General features: G+C 35.6%; 1 protein-coding gene across 3 annotated transcripts in view; it reads right to left on the bottom strand.

The window, feature by feature from the left end:
• The window catches only part of LOC125662940 (receptor-type tyrosine-protein phosphatase kappa-like), a 97014-nt gene that overhangs the window by 12290 nt on the left and 65460 nt on the right, over nucleotides 1-19264 (bottom strand). For all 3 annotated transcript variants that reach the window (XM_056147213.1, XM_056147211.1, XM_056147212.1), the window contains 12 exons: nucleotides 18624-18881; nucleotides 14233-14313; nucleotides 12718-13341; nucleotides 10583-10999; nucleotides 10112-10249; nucleotides 6800-6908; nucleotides 6456-6529; nucleotides 5873-6075; nucleotides 2255-2342; nucleotides 1884-1957; nucleotides 1744-1780; nucleotides 851-948 (listed from right to left, as the gene is read on the bottom strand). In XM_056147213.1, the coding sequence (XP_056003188.1) occupies nucleotides 851-948; nucleotides 1744-1780; nucleotides 1884-1957; nucleotides 2255-2342; nucleotides 5873-6075; nucleotides 6456-6529; nucleotides 6800-6908; nucleotides 10112-10249; nucleotides 10583-10999; nucleotides 12718-13341; nucleotides 14233-14313; nucleotides 18624-18881 (2201 nt within the window). The remainder of the gene's footprint in view (nucleotides 1-850; nucleotides 949-1743; nucleotides 1781-1883; nucleotides 1958-2254; nucleotides 2343-5872; nucleotides 6076-6455; nucleotides 6530-6799; nucleotides 6909-10111; nucleotides 10250-10582; nucleotides 11000-12717; nucleotides 13342-14232; nucleotides 14314-18623; nucleotides 18882-19264) is intronic.

A 19264-nucleotide genomic window follows, 5' to 3' on the forward strand; every position in this document is an offset into this window, starting at 1 on the left:
TACTTTATATCGAGATATTCATGTAAACGTAGAGAAACGTAGAGAGCTATTCATCTATGCCTGTTGAATAAGCAATACTGCATTCCTTTCCAACGTCGTCAAAGAAATAGTTCTTTGTACTTAATTTTAATAACACTGTGGCAATTATGCAATTACGATCAAATAATTTCTCTAAATTGGTTTCTCTTTGTATGCTTGATTTTATTAACAGCATATATTTCAGATAAAATTCAACACTTTCAGAAAAGTATTCGAGGATAATGCGTTGTAGTTCATAGTCTCGTGTATTTTCAAAAATGAAATTTATTTTTTAGATTTCCTTTCTATTTTTCTTTCTGTTGGATTCCCAGCCGTTAAGATAGACATATAGGGCTCACGGCGGGTGTGACTGGTCGACAGGGGATGCTTACTCTTCCTAGTTACCTTATCCCACTTCTGGTGTGTCCAGGAGTCCGTATTTCCTCAACTATCTATTTTGTATTGCTTATAGAAGATCAATCACTGTTCGTTATATTCGCCTTCCACGTGCTACATTTACCAAAATTTATACAAGTGCATTGCATTCCTTTCAGTTAGTACATATATCAAAGGCAGAAACACTGGAAGTGTAAATGCAGATTGACGATGCTGAAATACTGCTACAAATATTCATATATACTATGACAAATTATAATTCATTCTTAAGCAAGTCCATAAATAACTTACACTGTGATTACCAAGGAAATGAATCAACATACTAGTATCATTCAACTCATTTCAACAGCAGCAACATTAATTTGACAGTGAGTGAATATACTGAAGAGATACTGACGTAATATTACAGCTATTCCTAGCCTAAGCTAAGGTATACCTTGGGTCCCTCTATAAGGTTGGTCAACATGACGATATATTGCACGTGTTCCTGCCAGATTATCCGCCAGTGGTCTACCAAAGTGTTGGGCCGCGGACCTACAAAATGTAGTATTAATATATAAATATAATTTCATTTTTCAGAACTATTATTGTGTGTAAATATGCAGGATTGGGGGGAAAATTACACAAAAATACTATGTAATGTACACTTTGGTTGTCAAGTGATGTTTGTAAATTTTATACAGTATGAACTGCAATGTGCAAATTCACTAGCGGACTTCGTGGGAAGCACAACATAGCACTGTTTTAATCATATCACTTATCATAATGAAGAAATTCCTTTCATTAACACGCTAGTAATACATTGCACAATAATTGTACGGCGATGGAACTTCAATGTACGGTTAATATTACAATGACCCATGTCAAGCAACGTAAGCTGAAGACACATTGTAGAGGTAGATGTGATATCGAACGACGCTGTGATCTCTCTCTCTCTCTCTCTCTCTCTCTCTCTCTCTTGTGTATCATATATGTGTCTATATTACCGTGGGTGTTTATTAGCACATATTGACATATACATTATCTAATAACAACCGCTAAAGCATTCCGTGCTCCAATTTTCAGTCATAGGTGAAATACATTTAATATCGTTGGAAGTGGTGGGTTACTATTGCGATATGAACTGATGTGATTTTAAGATAGGGTTTCTCTTTTAAAGAACGTTAATCATGCAAAACCGTCACAGGGAATACATGTGATGAGGATTATACATGCATGTAGAATAATGTACGTGTTGTGTTGATGATGGTTGACATGTATTGATAACCATTTAATTAATTAATAATCACTCTGTAGTGCCTGAAAACAGAGGTATGACGTCCAGCTTACCTTGAGATGCAATATATTCACGTTTTCCGTCCATGTTCTACAATGCAAGAGATTCTCGTGAAAAAAAATTCAAAAAGAACAAACTCAATCATTTGCATGACGATTGTAATATCTAATTAATTAGAAAAAAATTGAACTACCTCAATGAAGTTTGCATTGATGTAGTCTGATGTGAATCCCTCGTCAACCTCTAAAACCACGCGCGAATGGTCATCTGAAAAAAATCAAGAGCATGCGCATACAAACGTCACCCAGAACACTGCCATGGCACCATTTTATCATAATATATATCAAGACTGTATTCATAGAGCATTACAAACCTTGGTTAAAAAAAAATTTATTCGTCTTAAAATAGTGCTGACTGTATGTGTATACACAGTATGTAATTTTATGTATAATTGCTCAGAGTATCGTAATCAATTTTCATTTAATATCAAGCGCTTTGAGGCACTGTTAGGTAAATCATCGTGATCGTTAAAAAGATAGCAAAAAAAAAAAATGGAAATCATACATGGAAAGGTAGTCTTAAATCTGTTTTTCGGCATATTTTCTTCCAATTTCGCGGTTCTGCAGTCAAATCGCTCTCCGTATGGCAGCGACTGAAAATTAGGAATATGCTTGTTTATAAATTAAATACAAGGTTGACTTCATCTATATAACAAAGCAAAGCAGATTATATAATGTGGTACCGTAGGTTACAAGAGGACCGTGAGCAACTACTATCACCGGGGGAATGGGGATCGTACCATTTTTTTTTCAGTTTGAGTCTTCTCCAAGCCCCAAAAAGGAAACAAACCTCATACACAAACATGCTTTCACAGAAATGCTACATATTGTGTAATCTACCTTTAGGAAAGTATCTTGAGAAAGATTTTCTGTCTTATTCACAACCCTTTAAACTTTTAGTCCTGGGGCAAGTTTCATAAAACTAACTTACGACTAAGATCTAACTTAAGACATACATTTTTCATAAGTTCTTTCGTAACTTTACGACAGGTAAGTAGGTGTCTTAAGTCCAAACTAATATGGCGGCGGCCTTTATTTTGCTGTGTCGTCATCAACTTACACGAGAAAGGCAGTTCAGAGGTGGAAGCAATCCTTTAGATTATATGAACGACATGGAGATTGTTTCAAAATTTAAACTACCACTTCATTTGATCATCGACTTATGCCAAATGGTGGAAAACGATTTGAAAAGGCCCACTCGTAGGTCCCAATCATTGCCAACATCGTTACAAGTCATGGCTGCCCTCAGGTTTTATGCCACGGGGAATTTCCAATTGGTGACTGCTGATCTCCACGGCATCAGTAAGTCCAACGTTTCCAGGATAGTTAGAGATGTTTCTTCTTTACTTTCAAACATGAACCCTAACTACATTAAGATGCCTGAAGGAGATGCAGAGGGCTTAGTGGAACTTGAAGGTTCCTTGTTGAGAGTATCAACCCCATTCGAAATCCCAGAAACGCACGTGTTTCCAATTATAGCTTGGATTTTGTCCTCTATTGGAGTGATTTCTACTTCTCTGGGCAGGGGGCCACCGCCAGGTTCTCGCTGTTCTCGTCTATTTAACGCTATCTTCCTTTTGGTATCACTCGTTAAGCAGCTCCATTTCTTTTTTAGCTTATCAACTGTCCTTTCATGGGAGGTATTAACTGCATTTACCTTTCCTGTAATTTCTTGACATTGTCTTTTTTTAGCTGAATTTCTGTTTGGAAATAACACTTTTCTTTTTTCTACCTCCTCAATTAAATCTATTTCTGTCGTTGAGATATCAGGATTTATTTTTGACTGTGTCATGTTTACATTTCGAGTACGGCATGGATTGTGTGGCTAGATTTATTTGTTGAATTGGATAGTGAGTTGAACAATAACATCATTGAAACATGACAGACCGTCAATTATTGGAAATATGTTGAATTTCTACATGTAGTTGCAATATGGGGCTGAAACAGGTGACAGCCCCCCCCCCCCCCCCTTCTCTCTCTCTGAAACTATGTACCAATGTCTTCATTGCTTGTAGTGTGTATCTAATAAGGTTTTCTATCAATTATCTTTTTCAATGATTAATTTACACAAGCCATTCATTCACTACCGGTATTTAAACTGTAAATGCAAAATCTGAAAACACTGATTACCTGTTTTGATATACACATATTTAAGATATATCTTAGGAAAAGAGATTTCTTATGAACGTTTCGTGAAACAGTTGTGGATATTCTTAGGAAATTCGTAAGTTAGAACTTAAGAATATCTTACGACATATCTTAAGATATATCTTAGGAAAGTTTTATGAAACTGGGCCCTGTTCTAGGCCCTGGGCAATGATACCCAGATGTACTTCTGCAAAAATCTCAGGTTTGAGAATGACAATTCTTACTATTACATTATGACCCCTGGGGCCGCTCTGGTGGACTGTTAGTCCCCGAGGGTCTCTACAGCCCAGTAGCTACGTACTTCGTTACTAACTTGAAAATACGGATGTATATTCAATTGCTGTTATAAAATTTAGAAATTCGTTTCAAAATTAAGGATCATCTCCCTCACGCATAGCTCTTATCCTTAGACAAATTTGACTCCACTTTTTTGGCACACTGTTTTTCCCTAAAATAGCTCTAAAACTTCATTGATATTTCGGATTTCAAACATTTCGGTTGAGCATCACTGAAGAGATATCATTTGTTGTAATGCGCATCTGGTGCATCAAAATTGGTACCGTATAAGTTTTGCATATGCCAACCTTTTTTTAAAAAAAAAAATCTTCGCACGCCTACTATGACCAGCATAATGTTGAAGATAACCTAAATGTTCTTTACAAAAGGCGTTACAATATATCACTAAGATAAATATAGACTCTTTTTTATGATTATGTCATATATAGATATTTTCATCATGCATGTATACATGCAATTCAGTTAAATAAGTGCATCAAATGTAGGGAGAAACTAGTTAGGATCCCGCCATTAGGTTGGTGGCCTATACTATGCACACCGTTTGTCCATCCGTCAACTATCTGTATGGCACGTTATAGCTTAATTTTCATTGGGAAGTGTTTCATAGTTTTACACATAATGCTTGGATTAGGCAGAAGAAAACCCCTTTCGATTTTCAGTTTTCTCGGCTCTGTCGTCGTTGAATTGTGTAACTCATGATCAGGTTATTTTTGAAAATATGAATAAGGGAACTACACTTTTTTATGGAATACAATAACTTGAGATTACATGATAAGAGTTGCATATAATTTATGGAGTTAAGGGATTGAAAGACTTTTTTAAAATTGAAAATTCTCTGCGCGCCCTTTCTGACCTATCAGTATTTTTGGTTTTAAATATCGAACCTTTCTAAATGCATGAAAAAGATCGTTAGAAGTAATCTCAGTCTACAGGTTTGGCGAGAGCGCACTGATTTCAGCTCAATTGCAGAAATAACTTGATAAATGATCACAAGCATTGTTGCCTTTGAGGTTTTATCTTTCAGAGGAACACTATGTATTGAATTATTAATTACATATAATGCAACAAGGAAAGAGGGATTTCTCGAGATAGTCCTGGTTTCATGGACCGATTCTATAACATTGAACTAACACCACACACATCACACATATCACACTCTCAGGCCTTTACATTTACTACACAGTCTTATACCGATTCATTTACCACATACTCATCTACTGATATTACAGTCGTATGCCGACAAACTCTTATATCATTATCACAAACTTGTATACCGATACCAAACACTTGCAACCGATACCAAACATTAGTATACCGATACCACAAACTCGCATACCGATATTACACACTCTCATACCGACACCACAAACTCGTGTACCGATACCACACACTCGTATACCGATATCACACACTCGTATACCGATACCTCACACTCGTATACCGATATCACACACTCGTATACCGATACCACACACTTGTATACCGATACCACACACTCACATACCGATATCACACACTCGCATGCCGATACCACACTCCCGGTTAGAGATAACACACTCGGACCGATACTAATGGTCATATCAAATTCGAAGCTTAATATTCTAGGCATGAAAACATTTTTTAAGAAATTCGTATTTTTAGCTGTGGAAATTTAAGGCGTAAAAATCCAGCGTTTTACCTTGTATTCCTTTAAAAAGCCTTCGTTTTCCTTTGCTTCTCTCGCTGTGATGATTTTAAGGAGGTCTGTTACTGCTATGTCCTTAGTTACAGAGAGGTCATTGTAGTAAACTGATTCTTCCGGTTTTTCTATCTGTGGCTCTTCATCCGGGTCTTCGAGCGAAACGGAAACATTACCAATATTTGTATACAATTTGTTTTCTGCTGTAATAAAAATAGAGAAAGCAAAATCAATATTTGACATCACAATCTAATTATACAACAACATATTATCAATAGTATTATAAAGTATTATAGTATTATAAATGGAGATGTGATTCCGTCATATTGAGTAATCTACTCTTTCATTGTATTGCTTGCATGAGGCACCAGTTGGTAATTTTTATGTCAAAATTTCAAGTGTAATTTATATGTCTCGAAGAAACACACATGTTGAACTGTTCAAACAATCAATGATATTTGTTTCAGTAATCGATAAATCTACATAATGGTCACACAGGGTTTTATACACAGTGTAGTGTCTGTATGACTGTTTCTGATGAGTTACATACACCTGTGTAACATGTTAATAATAATTTTCTTACTTGAAGAGAATGGTTCTCCATTATGGTAGCTGACGGCAGATTCCAAGGAATTGGCATGCTTCTGTCGCCTTGATCTGCAATACATACAATAAAGTTGAGATTTCAAATTACTATAAAATATAAATCTTCTTCAAAAAAACTAACAAAAAACAAAAACAAAACAACAACAAACAACAAACACACAATTTCAAAATAATTTTAAAAACAGGGGGAAAAACACACAACGTAATTAAAAAAGATCTAGTTAGATTTTCAGAAACAACGAGATCTGAATCATTTGTATTAAAACGTTACATGGCTATCTTATATGTGAGATGTTTTGCTAATTTGTGATCAATACATACCTTAACAAAATCACAGCAATGACAATAGCAAGTAACACAAACAGAACAGCTCCTAAACCAGCGCCCACTTCCGTGATCGGGAACGATGCAGGTTCACTCCTTAATAGAGCTGAAAACAGATAAATATTAGAAAGGTTTCTTTAAAAGTACATGCACTAATAAATAAATAAACAAAATTCCGTAAGCGAGGCATATCCCCTCGCATTAAGTGTCCACACGCTTTTTCTTTGAAGTTTCATTGCTACTTGAGCTTTGACATATTGACCCCTCTCTTGATAGCAAAGTGAAGTAACAATTCAATCAAGCAGAAATGTGTCCTGCAGAATATATAACCGTTGGGTTACACATATGCTTAACCATACATTGAACGGTTCGGCTACAGTTGAATTGTAAGGGGATAATGACGTAAAGATATATATCATTAATCTCCCTCTTTCTATTTCATATTATTTCACCTTTCATACGCGTGTCTTTAGACGGGACATATTATGGTACAGCAATGTCTGTACATTAATCAGTACGTTAGGTTTTTGTCTCCATTTTCACTTCTCTGTCACAAATCAGGCTAAACCTTGCAGTGTAGGTTTTTATTGGATCAATTACAATTTGTTACAATTTGAAACCATTCTAAACTCTCTTGTAGGAGTTTCACCACTCATCCTAATCGTGCAGCGTTCTATTATACATTGAAGAACCAGACACGATAATGACAATAACTTCATCCAACCTTAAAAACTGTTTTAGAATCAACAGTGTTGATTAAGATTCACTTTACAACTCGAATATTTCCCCGACATTTCCAATCCTAAGATATGCAATGGTTACTATTTTTCACGTTGTTCATTAAAAAAAACAAGAGGCCCAAGGGCCTAGAATCGCTCTTCTGATAAATTGTACAACCCCACCATTTCTATTCTTAGCCTCTTAGTATTCTAAATCTTTAGTTAAATCCTAAGAATTCAAAAAAGTAGGTCAATGTGACCTACTTTTTGGTTTACACATTTTGAGAACCCAAGAAATATCAATAGACAAAGTTTGATGATTTTAAGCCAATTAGTATCTGAATATTGAAATATAGCTGTCAAATTCCAATCGTAGGTCATGGTGACCTACTTTTTGGTCAGCGAACTCCGAACATGCAAGACCCATCAACTGACAAAGTTTGATGACTGTAGGTCAAATAGTATCTGAAATATATAAATATAGCCGTCAAATTCCAAAAGTAGGTCAAGGTGACCTACTTGTTGGTCGACACACTCCGTAGACTCAAGATGCATCAACTGTCAAAGTTTGATGATTGTAGGTCAATTAGTGACTGAAATATATAAATATAACTGTCAAATGCCAAAAGTAGGTCACAGTGACCTACTTTTTGGTCGATACACTCCGAAGACTCAAGATGCATCAACTGACAAAGTTTGATGATTGTAGATCAAATAGTGTCTGAAATATAGTAATTTAGCTGTCAAATACCAAAAGTAGGTCACGGTGACCTACTTTTTGGTCGACACAAACCGAAGACTGAACACGCATCAACTGACAAAGTTTGATGATCCTAGGTTTTACAGTGCCCAAAATATGCATCTAAAATTGAAAATGTGAAATTTGAATATCTGCAAAATTCAAAAAGTAGGTCACTGTTGCCTACTTTTTTTATAAATATGTTTTAAGGCCTCAAGATGCATCAACTTACAAGATTTGATGATTCTAAACCTCTCGGTATTTGAAATAACAACTTAAAATATATCTATAAATGATAAGCCATAAAATTCAGAAAGTAGGTCACGGTGACCTATTTTTCAGTTGACGCATTTCAAGATCCCATGATCCACCAACTGACAAGTTTTGATGATCATAGGCTTCAAAGTGTCCAAGATATGCATCAAAATTAATTTTAAAATAAATACCTGCAAAATTCAAAAAGTAGGTCACCGTGACCTACTTTTGAGACAACTTGACACAAGGTCCTAAGATGCATCAACTGTCAAAATTTGATGATCCTAGTCCTTATAATGACTAAAATATCAAAGATTTAAGGAAATATAAATTTAGGTCAACTTTGAAGTGACCTTGAGACCACACCCTTTGCCCCAGGGTAATGCCTTGAACAATTTTTAATCTACAACATATCCTCATCTTTATGTGTAAGTTTGGTGATAATCTGCCCATTGGTTCTTGAGAAGAAGATTTTTTAGCAACCACTACTTTTGTTTGTATTTTCCTGATTATCTCCCCTTGTTAAAGGGTCACATCCCTCTATTTAGTGTGTATGAAAGCCCTTGGGCCAATGATACCCTGTAACAAATTTGAAAAAAATTGGCCAAGGGGTTCTTAAGTTATAGCCCTTTTTCTAAAAAGTTTACGCACACCGCACAAATGGCCATAGCATTAGCTCTTTGAGCCTTCGGCTCAGAAGAGCTAAAAAAAAAACTCTGGTAAGGATTTTAACAATTTAGATATCATTCAATGATCGATGTGAATTTTCTGAACTAGTAATTCAGCTGACAAAATACGTCACAATAGGTACACGTCATTAGACACAGTGAACTGTTGTATACAGATTGTAGGGTAGGGTTGTGTTACGATATCTATTTGCACACGTTATGGGGATAAATATTGTACTTAGGAAATGTATTGTAGACCGAATTTTTGCCACAAATTTCCTTTCACGCACATGCATTTGATAATGAATTTTTGTTTGCCCATAGTTATGGATTCTAAATTGAAACTGAATTTATATTTAGAGGAGCAGATAGTCATTAATTACCAAATTGATCCCAATGTTAGATGCATGTACATGTGTGCTCTATACTTTCGGGGTTAAGTGTACCTTTAAAAAACTTGCATTTGAACTACATTTGGGTTTTAAGATTTTGTATTTTATGTGATATAAACGGCTTTTATCATTTATGATATCTTACAAAACATTTCAAAACTAAACAAATCTTAATGTAGCCATGTTTAGTTTCTAAATTCTACGGTATCATATGATTTAAGCTTGCAATATGCTTCATAAATATACAGTCCACTCCACTTATATTGAAGTCGGTTATGTTGAAATATATGTTATATTGAAGTTAAAAGAAATCCCCCAGTAGCAATATTTGTGTAGTTCAGCATTAGTCATATTGAACTTTGGATATAATGAACAATTCAGGGCGGTCCCCTGTATTTCATTATATCCGGAGTAGACTGTATACCAGTATATTGGTTCACTCATAACTCAAATCATGATGTAATGGTATATTATACGATTATATATCCCATCAAAATAACCTTTCCCTGCATACTAAGGTAGATTCTGTCTCCTACCTTGGGTACACTTGTCATCACTGAACTCCCCGGTACAACCGCCCACGCACGTCCCGTTGTTTGTAAAACAGCTTCCATTTACACAGTGCGAGCTACATTGTTGATCACATGAATGACCATAGTAATCTGACTTGCATTCTGAAATGATAAATCATTTGATAAAACTGTCCATGCAGTTGTGTATATTTTTGTACTGATGACCACAATAAAATCAATCGTCTACCTGTGATTCAGAGGTATAGTTATAAAGCAATGTTTATTTTCAATACGCGCTGAAATCTAAATAAAGCAAATAGTCATAATTATGCACATCATTCAATAATACGAAGAGGGTTACAGTGACTTATTCAAAGTATAGAAAAGTATGATATATGTACATGAATGCTTAAATCAAAAGTACGTATGTCTTGTTTCAACTACAATTATGCAGGTCATAAATTATAATCAAACTGTAAAAACTAATGTTCTTACTATCACATTTATCCCCTTGCCATCCCATTTTGCATTTACAGCGTCCGTCATTTTGACCACAGTCGGCAATACACCCAGTGTTGCAGTTTTCACTACAGTTGGTTCCAAATTTACCGACAACACAGCCGCTATCACATACACCAGTATCTTTATTACATCCACCTGTACAACCCGGACTGCAGGGTAAATCACACTGTTTTCCATATTTGTCATTCGGACATGTTCCCTCACAATCGCCGGAGTACCTGTTGCATCCCGATGGACACGATGAACTGCAAGCATCGCTACAAGTGTTTCCATAAAATCCAATTTTACATCCCGAAGTACAGAATCCATTTCCAGAGTTGCAAATACGGTCCTTGCAATTAACATTACACTCCTGAGAACAACCAAGTCCGTAATGTGTTGAATCACATCCTTAAAAAGAAAGTAGAATTGTATTCATAAAAATGTTCTGGTTGAGAGCAGACATATATGCTGTTAAAGTATGTTTAAACTTTGCGTACATGATCGGTGAATGAAACTCCGGATTTACGATGATTACGATAGAGGATTTGTTATGCATGCAATTCAAGAATATCGACATTTCAAGATGCATACACGCTCCACGACTTGATACTACAAATTAAATCAATGGCATCCGTGTTACAGTCCTAACGGAATACACAACATATATACTCCCGTGGGAAAAATTCGACACCAGTACAAAGAAGATATAAATATCCTACAGACGCTCGACGTTTTAAATATCTATAATTAAAAATTAAGTCTTCCTGTAAGCATAATATTCACAAGGTATATCACGCCGCCATCTTGGTTTTCCTTTTTACCAGCTGCATCGCTTGAAAATTTCGGAGAAAAGTTTGATATAATATGATAATTAGACCCCTACCTTCTAGAAGCAACTCTTGTCATGAAGTTGGCCCCAATTTTTACTAAAATGTCTAACCATTTTCAATATACTAATTATTTAATATTTTTATTGTCCTCTTCAGAACATGCACGGCATTGATTCACATTACATCTGAAAATTTCAAAAATCAAAAAGCACTTTAGGTTTGGCAATAGACGAGAATATATTATTCTTTATCGATTACGGAATAAAGCTAGTAATTTGAATGTTCATTTATTGAAAGATTATTTGACTGATGATCCACATTGTTTGCATTGTGGCTATAATTTTGAAGGAAATTTGCATTATTTCCTTGAATGTCCAAAATATAATCAGCAAAGAGATATTCTTCTGCAGCAATTTCATGACATTGGTGTCCCCTTTCCATTGAATTATATCCTATATGGTAGTTCTGAGTATTCATATAACTTGAATTGCAAAACTATTTCTTAAGTTCATAACTACATTAAATCTTTTAAGCGCTTTTGTACATGTTAATTACATATTTCTTTTCTTTTTCTTTTCTTCCCACGAGATGGATTGATCTAGATATTAATATTGATCTATATTATATGTATACTCGTATATGTATGTCTGTGACTGTAGGTGGAGGATTTTGTAAGTGTACGTGTGTATGTGTAGAACATGCTGATCTATAAAAAAATTATTTCATGGCAAAATTCAGCAAAACTCTTATTAGCTATTTCCATGTAAACCGCATTATAATATTGTTACATCTTCAAAGAATGCTATCTTTGTATTTGACCTTTGTATTTGGGAGAGGGCCTACATAGGCTATACCTTTTGCCAGATCCTATTGAATTTCTTAATAAAATATGTTTACATGAAATATGCATGATATTTTATAACATTTTCTGTATTTCTAATATCCAATAGCTTGAGTCAAACTAGAAAATCAGTCAGGTCTGAGGTATTTATTGGTCGCGTAAGTCAGAATCTGAAAGAAATATGGCGGACATCCTTGTTAGTTCTATCTAAAATATCATGAGAGTGTCAAATATATTTTACATTGTGGTTTATTCCCCATGAAGTAAGAAAATTATCTTTACTTTGATGTGCATTAATTTGTTTGACTGAATTCGCGGATTTCTTTTACTCATATCGAACCATCATCAGATGTAGATTATGCTGTATAAATTGCAACCCACACATGACGCTTACGATCGTAGCTCTCATAATACAAACAACTACGTATTCATTGCTCAAGTAAATATTAACTTACTGTCACACTGGTTCCCGGTCCAGTTTGGTTTACAACCTCCGTGACATTTTCCCGTCTGTTGATCACACGTTCCCTCAGCACAGTTTACGCTACACGTGTCTCGGCAAGACGAACCAAAATAGCCGCTACTACATCCACTGCATGTACCGTTATATCTGTCACAATTACCCTGACTACAATGAGTACTACACTCGTACTCACATTTATACCCGTAATAAGAATCAATGCATCCGTTCGTACATACACCAACGTCCTGTCTGCAAGTGTCCCACAAACATTTCTCGTTACAATTGTGTTCACAGTTATTTCCGTATCGTCCCGGTGAGCAGCCATTGCTACAATACCCAGTGTTTTGAACACACACGCTTCCGTTACAGTTTCCTGAACAACGATTATTACATGTTTGTCCCCAGTAGTTATCATTACTACATCCGTTACAGTTACCATTGATCATATTACAATTTCCACCTTGACAGTTTGGTGGACAGGTTGATGTACACGTGTATCCACAGGGTGATGACGTACATCCGTATCCCCAGTATCCGTTAGTACAGCCTTGAGTACAATATCCGGTCGTGGAGTCACATAAACCATTCATACAGTTAGCACCGCAGGTTATCGATGCTATAAACATAAAATATTTAACCAATTTAAATATTCATACCGAAGAAAATTTTTTTGAATAATATTTTTGTTGTTATATAGAATTTCTTTTGGAATAGGTACAGCTTTTAACTGATTAACGGGAAATGAGAAATAGTTTGAAATAGACCATGGGCTAGTAAAGGTAATGGGGGATCCCCTAGGGATTTTTGCAAACAAGTATTTTTTGAAAGTACATAGTCCCTAGATTATAAATCAGGTTGTTTGACATTTCTACATGGGGGAGTTTACGAGTTTTGGGGCAAAAACATGAAATTTGTAAAAACCATAGCCAAAAACTGGAAAAACTCTTCAGATCATTGCTACAATACCCATTGTTTTGATCACACACAGATTCGTTACAGTATAGTGGACAACGAGTATTACACGTTGGTCCCCAATAGTTATCATTACTACAACCGTCACAGTTACCACTTGTCCAATAACAACTTCCACCTTGACAGTTTGATGGACAGGATGTATTGCACGTTTGTCCCCAGTTGTTATTAAGACAACCGTGACAGTTACCATTCCTATAACAAAATCCACCTTTACAGTTTTGTGGACAGGGTGATGTACACGTGTCTCCCCAGTGTCCGACGTTACAGCCTTGGGTACAATATCGAGTGGTGGAATAACATAAACCATTCACACAATTAACACTGCAGGGTACTGACACTATTAATTATAAAATATTTAATTATCATTAGAGAATATTAGTATAGTGTTCTGGGAGAAAATGTTGTAGTGTAATATTTTGGGAAGAGAAGAACTATATTGGGGATATATAACGTTTCTTACCGAAAGGAATGATACTACTAATTATGTAATATTTTAAAAGTACATGAGCAAAGGTTATTTAATTCCGCTTACGGCAGACACCGCTGATGACGTCACACGTTTGACACCCACTGCAGTCCCAACATAGATCACCATACTTTCCAATCTCGCATCCTTAAAAGTAAAACATTGGAGAATAAATCTCGTGTCGTATCTTCAACCACATATAACCTCAGTTTGTTAAGGCACGGGTATATCATTTGCAAACGTCAAACTAAACACAAACTACAAATTGTTTTGGGCAACCAAAATTATAAATTTTTCAAGTCATGTAAGTGTAATGTATCTATGCAAAGAAAATCAGTCTGTTATTAAAATAATAAACTTTATCAGTTAATGTTGTCATTGCTTGAAAGGTGAATATAACGAACAGTGATCAATCTCATATCTCCCATAAGCAATACAAAATAAAGAGTTGGGCAAACACGGACCCCTGGACACACCAGAGCTAGTATCAGGTGCCTAGGAAGAGTAATCATCCCCTGTCGACCGATCACACCCATTGTAAGCCGTATAATGTTGTCATTGCATTGGAATTGTTAGTAATTCAATAACAAAATAAAAGCCATTCATATCACTCATTCATACCTACGGGTAGACCAACCAAAAGTACACAATTTATCCAGGGGCGGATCTTGAAAATTTTCGAAGAGGTTGCAACCAAAGTTTGCACTTTTTCCGCCTAAAAGTGGCGGATTGAAGACTCCCATATTGGAAAATATGACGTTTAAATGTTAAAGAATTCAACCAAAGAAGATGGTAACCCCCATAACACCCCACCCCACCCCACCCACACACATTACTCTAGATCCGCCACTGTCATATTTTATTCCCAGAGAATAACTTCAGTTTCAACACTTTAGTATCCAATGAAAAAAAGTATAGAGTATAAATGTTTAACTTTACATAGTATGGATTGTATGCATATTTATTAAATCTTTCGGTAAAGTCCAAATGCATATTGATTACAACGAAAAAGTACACTTACAGGAACTGCTTAATGTGTGATTTATGTAGGTTCCGCATTTTGAGTACATACGTATATATGTATCTCATAAACCTCTACTACAACGTCATAACATTTATTGACGTTATCAACATTTTGATAAGTATATTAAATATTGTTACCAAGAAGTAAAATATTCAAGCCAATTGGATATGTATTACTTAATACAATGGATAAGTAGGATATGAAATCCCTAACATCAAAGACTCGCGAAATACGATATCATGTCACGTTTCCGAAAAAATTAGCGTCTATTGTCAACGTGAAACTGTCATAAGTAGCGACAACCACTCGAATGAAACACAACTTGCAGCGCAATAAGAAAACCCTATTTCATAGTTAGTGAAAGTGGTCATATGTTAAGATTTTGATAATAATTGTTGGGACGAAAGCAAAGGGATTCTGGCAAAAAAAAAACTGGATGTACGTATAGAATTTGAAAAAAAATAGACATTCTAACCTATAACTTTTGCAGATTGTAAAATGTAAAAATCCATATCAAATACACTAAAAAAAAATCAATGCAATACTAGTAATCCAGTTTTGGAAAAACAGGAAATCAAGGTTAAGTGTTGTTTTACGTTCCGTTCGAGAATAATTCACTCACTTCAAAGATTTAGATGAAACTCTACACACATGACACTCAGGTCGAAGCAGGGAGGGATCTTTATCGTGTTTACGCCTACCGTGACACGGGACCCCCGTTTGTAAGGTCACATCCGAAAGAATATCGGGCACATGCCGAAGGGACAGTCACTATGCATGTTAAACATTTTGCGTCGGGATTGGAAATCGAACCCAGGTTCAATGAAAGACTTGGCGTTTTCAACAAGAAATCTACACAATATACATGTATATGAAATTTGCATGTTCTGTCGCTTACATTGTAAATGTTTTTGTGCTGATGAATACGTCTTATGAAATATGTATTAACTCAAGAAATTAAAATACTAATCCCCAAAATAAATTCTTAAAGTAGATAAAAGGTCAGTGTATATGTTGCAATGTCAATAGTAAAAATACACACAATGTAGTTGAAGATTGATTGATTGAATATTATTTAAGGTCCATCTCGAGAATATTTCACTCATATGGAGACTTCACCAATGCCGGTTAAGGGCTCCAAAATTTAGGCTAATGCTGAGCAGGGGGATCTTTATCGTACCACACCTGATGTAATACGGGACCTCTGTTTTTGCAGTCTCATCCGAAGGACCGTCCCATTTAGTCGCCTCTTACGACAACAAGGGGGTAATGAGGACCTATTCTAACCCGGTGTTGTAGCATATAATCCCCCCCCCCCCCCGCATACACTCTCCCTCCGGAAACACGGGCCGGGGATAGAATTTCCCTCAAGGAATAATTAACCCGGGCCCAATCCCCACCCCCAAGGAAAAACCGCTCCCGTATAGAATTTCCCCCTAAATGACAGTACACCCCCTTCTTACATTTTAGCTATGTATCCGTTTCCAGTTCTATTCCTAGAATTATCTTGCTTATCTAGACCCGGGAAGTCTTCTTCTGATTTTTTTTTTAGTTTGAGCAGGGTCTTGTGTATCACAATCATCATCTTATGTTTGTTTTGTTTTTTTAAAGGAAATTATTAAAATCAAGTAATGGTATATCAAAATTCATTCATACATCTCAAGTCTTTGCTGTTATCTACCAGTATTCTAACATCTGAAATGGTGAAGTTGGGAAGAAGTTAATGTCTTTATAATTTAAAATTTCGAATTTAAATAAACGGTCACTTTTATTTCCACAGTGCATCTAATTTAATTTTTAAATATTTTAATTGTATATCTTTTAGTCGACTTTTTACGAAAAACCCTAATGTTATTGACCATCGTTACCGAGTAATGTCTTTTCGGAAGCCTATAATATTTACTATACCCAATTCAAAGTTTTCATCGTATAAACCAAACTTCAACATCTAAAAAAATCCCTTTATTTTATGAATAATAATATTAATGAGCGCATATCTATTTCATTAAACTATAACAATTCAACAGCACATATTTGTTTCTTTTGGAAACCTTTTTTTTTTTTTGGATAACATGTACCTCTTTATAGCAATAGTAACAAATTTCATTAATTATTATCTGCAGTTGCATGGGTTTGCTTCATTCGGTTGACGAAATCCGGAAATAGGAGGGGGGGGGGGATTAAATACTAGGGCGGTTTTTCCAACCAGGGGGAAATTCTATACTGACTTTGTACATAGGGGAAATCATATGCTGGGGCGTTTTTCCCCTCTAGGCAAAGATCAATCTCGGGCCCGTTTTTCCGGGGGGAAAGTCTGTGCTACAACGCCGGATCCCCACGGTATGTAGTAGGTGAATATAACGAACAAGGATCAATCTCAATAACTCCTGTAAAGAATACAAAATTAAGTATAGGGCAGACATGGACCCCTAAATATACAAAAGTTGGGAATAGGTGCTTAGAAGAAGCAAGCATCCCCTGTCGACAAGACACCCCTGACGTGAGCCCTAATCCCGATCGGGTAAACGGAGGAATCAGTATGTAAAGAACGGCCTCAGACATAATATATATAATCACTGTGTTTCAAACGCAAGTGAACAAATTGGCCACCCCCTTTACAAGTTGCACAAAACTAAATCTATATCATATTGTATAATTTATTGCTTAATATGTGCAAGTGTGGCAAAATAAAGTGACCAATGGCTCTAGATCCCCTCTTTAAACTGTAATAACTGCTTCACTGAATGTTTTAAAACATACATTCTTTCCTTTATTTAGAACACTCGCATTCATGTTAAAATATGTTATTATACTTTCATGTAAAATACTCGAATCTGATTGGTCGAGAAGCATTTGAAAAAACATATTGTTACCCTCTGAGAACAGAAAGCACGCCCTCCAGGGTGATAGTATCTAGCAACGGGTAACAGTACTTGACAACGGGTGATATCATAAAAAATTATCACATGCATCAAATCTATGCGCGTACGGTTCGCCGTAGATTGTTAGACGACGTCGTTTGAGCCGTTTGATAAACACGAATACCCGCATCGATATACGAAATATCGCATGACAGTGATTGATCAAATGTCAACAGACGTAAGTCTTTCTGCTTTGTTGTTTATATAACATTCAGTATAATAAAACAGATATTATTGCTACGCCTCGGTTGACAATGGTTTTCTCGGGGTGAAAATTTTCAATGTTACCCTCAACTACATGCAATATTTATATAATACAAACCTTTACTAAAAGAAACCTTGAATTAGATTTGATTTTGAAATTTGCCACAGTGTTTGTTTTAAAGATGTAGCCCATTTATGCACGACCCACACAATCAAATGGACTATACATTAAGCGAATCAAGCATTTGGCGTGGTTGAGCTTACATGTATATAAAGGACCAAGTAAGGAATTATAACATAGAACATACCGAAAACTTGTATTTCACAAATTTCCAAGATGGCTCCTGTCGTAGCTCCATCTTCAGGAGTATCGTATGTTGTTTCTACAATGACGTATCTTGCCGTTTGTTTACATGGAATGTCGATTATATTGTCGGGTAGATCCGGAGATGTGTCGGTATAGCATCGAGTTCTCTCTGACGTGGTAGTCACTGCAGCTGGTGAGTTAGAGACGTCCAGATAAAACTGTTTAAACCTATATTGCTTCCAATCACCAGGTCTTTCACCTGTAGTGTAAAAATTATACATGCATAATGAATGTACAAGTGTATAATTATAAAAAATCATTGTCGAACATTGGGGATTTATAAGACTGAGAAATACTCAAAAAATAGAAAAAATAGACAAATCAATTTAATAAAGTGATGGAACAATATATGAGTAAATCAAGAGGCCCATGGACCATATTGCCCAACTAAAGAGGTTTTAATACAAATTAATTTTAAAAACCCTTCTGAGCCCAATCAGGTCTCGGAGTTATGCTTTGAACATTCATCTACTCTTGATAATATTTGTACATGTATACCTGTATTTTTTTTCCATGGATGCTATATGTAGCTTTTTAACCATTCGAATTCCCTATATCAAACATCAGGGATATACATCAACT

This window comes from Ostrea edulis, chromosome 8 (genome assembly GCF_947568905.1).
Source record: "Ostrea edulis chromosome 8, xbOstEdul1.1, whole genome shotgun sequence".
Lineage (NCBI taxonomy): Eukaryota > Metazoa > Mollusca > Bivalvia > Ostreida > Ostreidae > Ostrea > Ostrea edulis.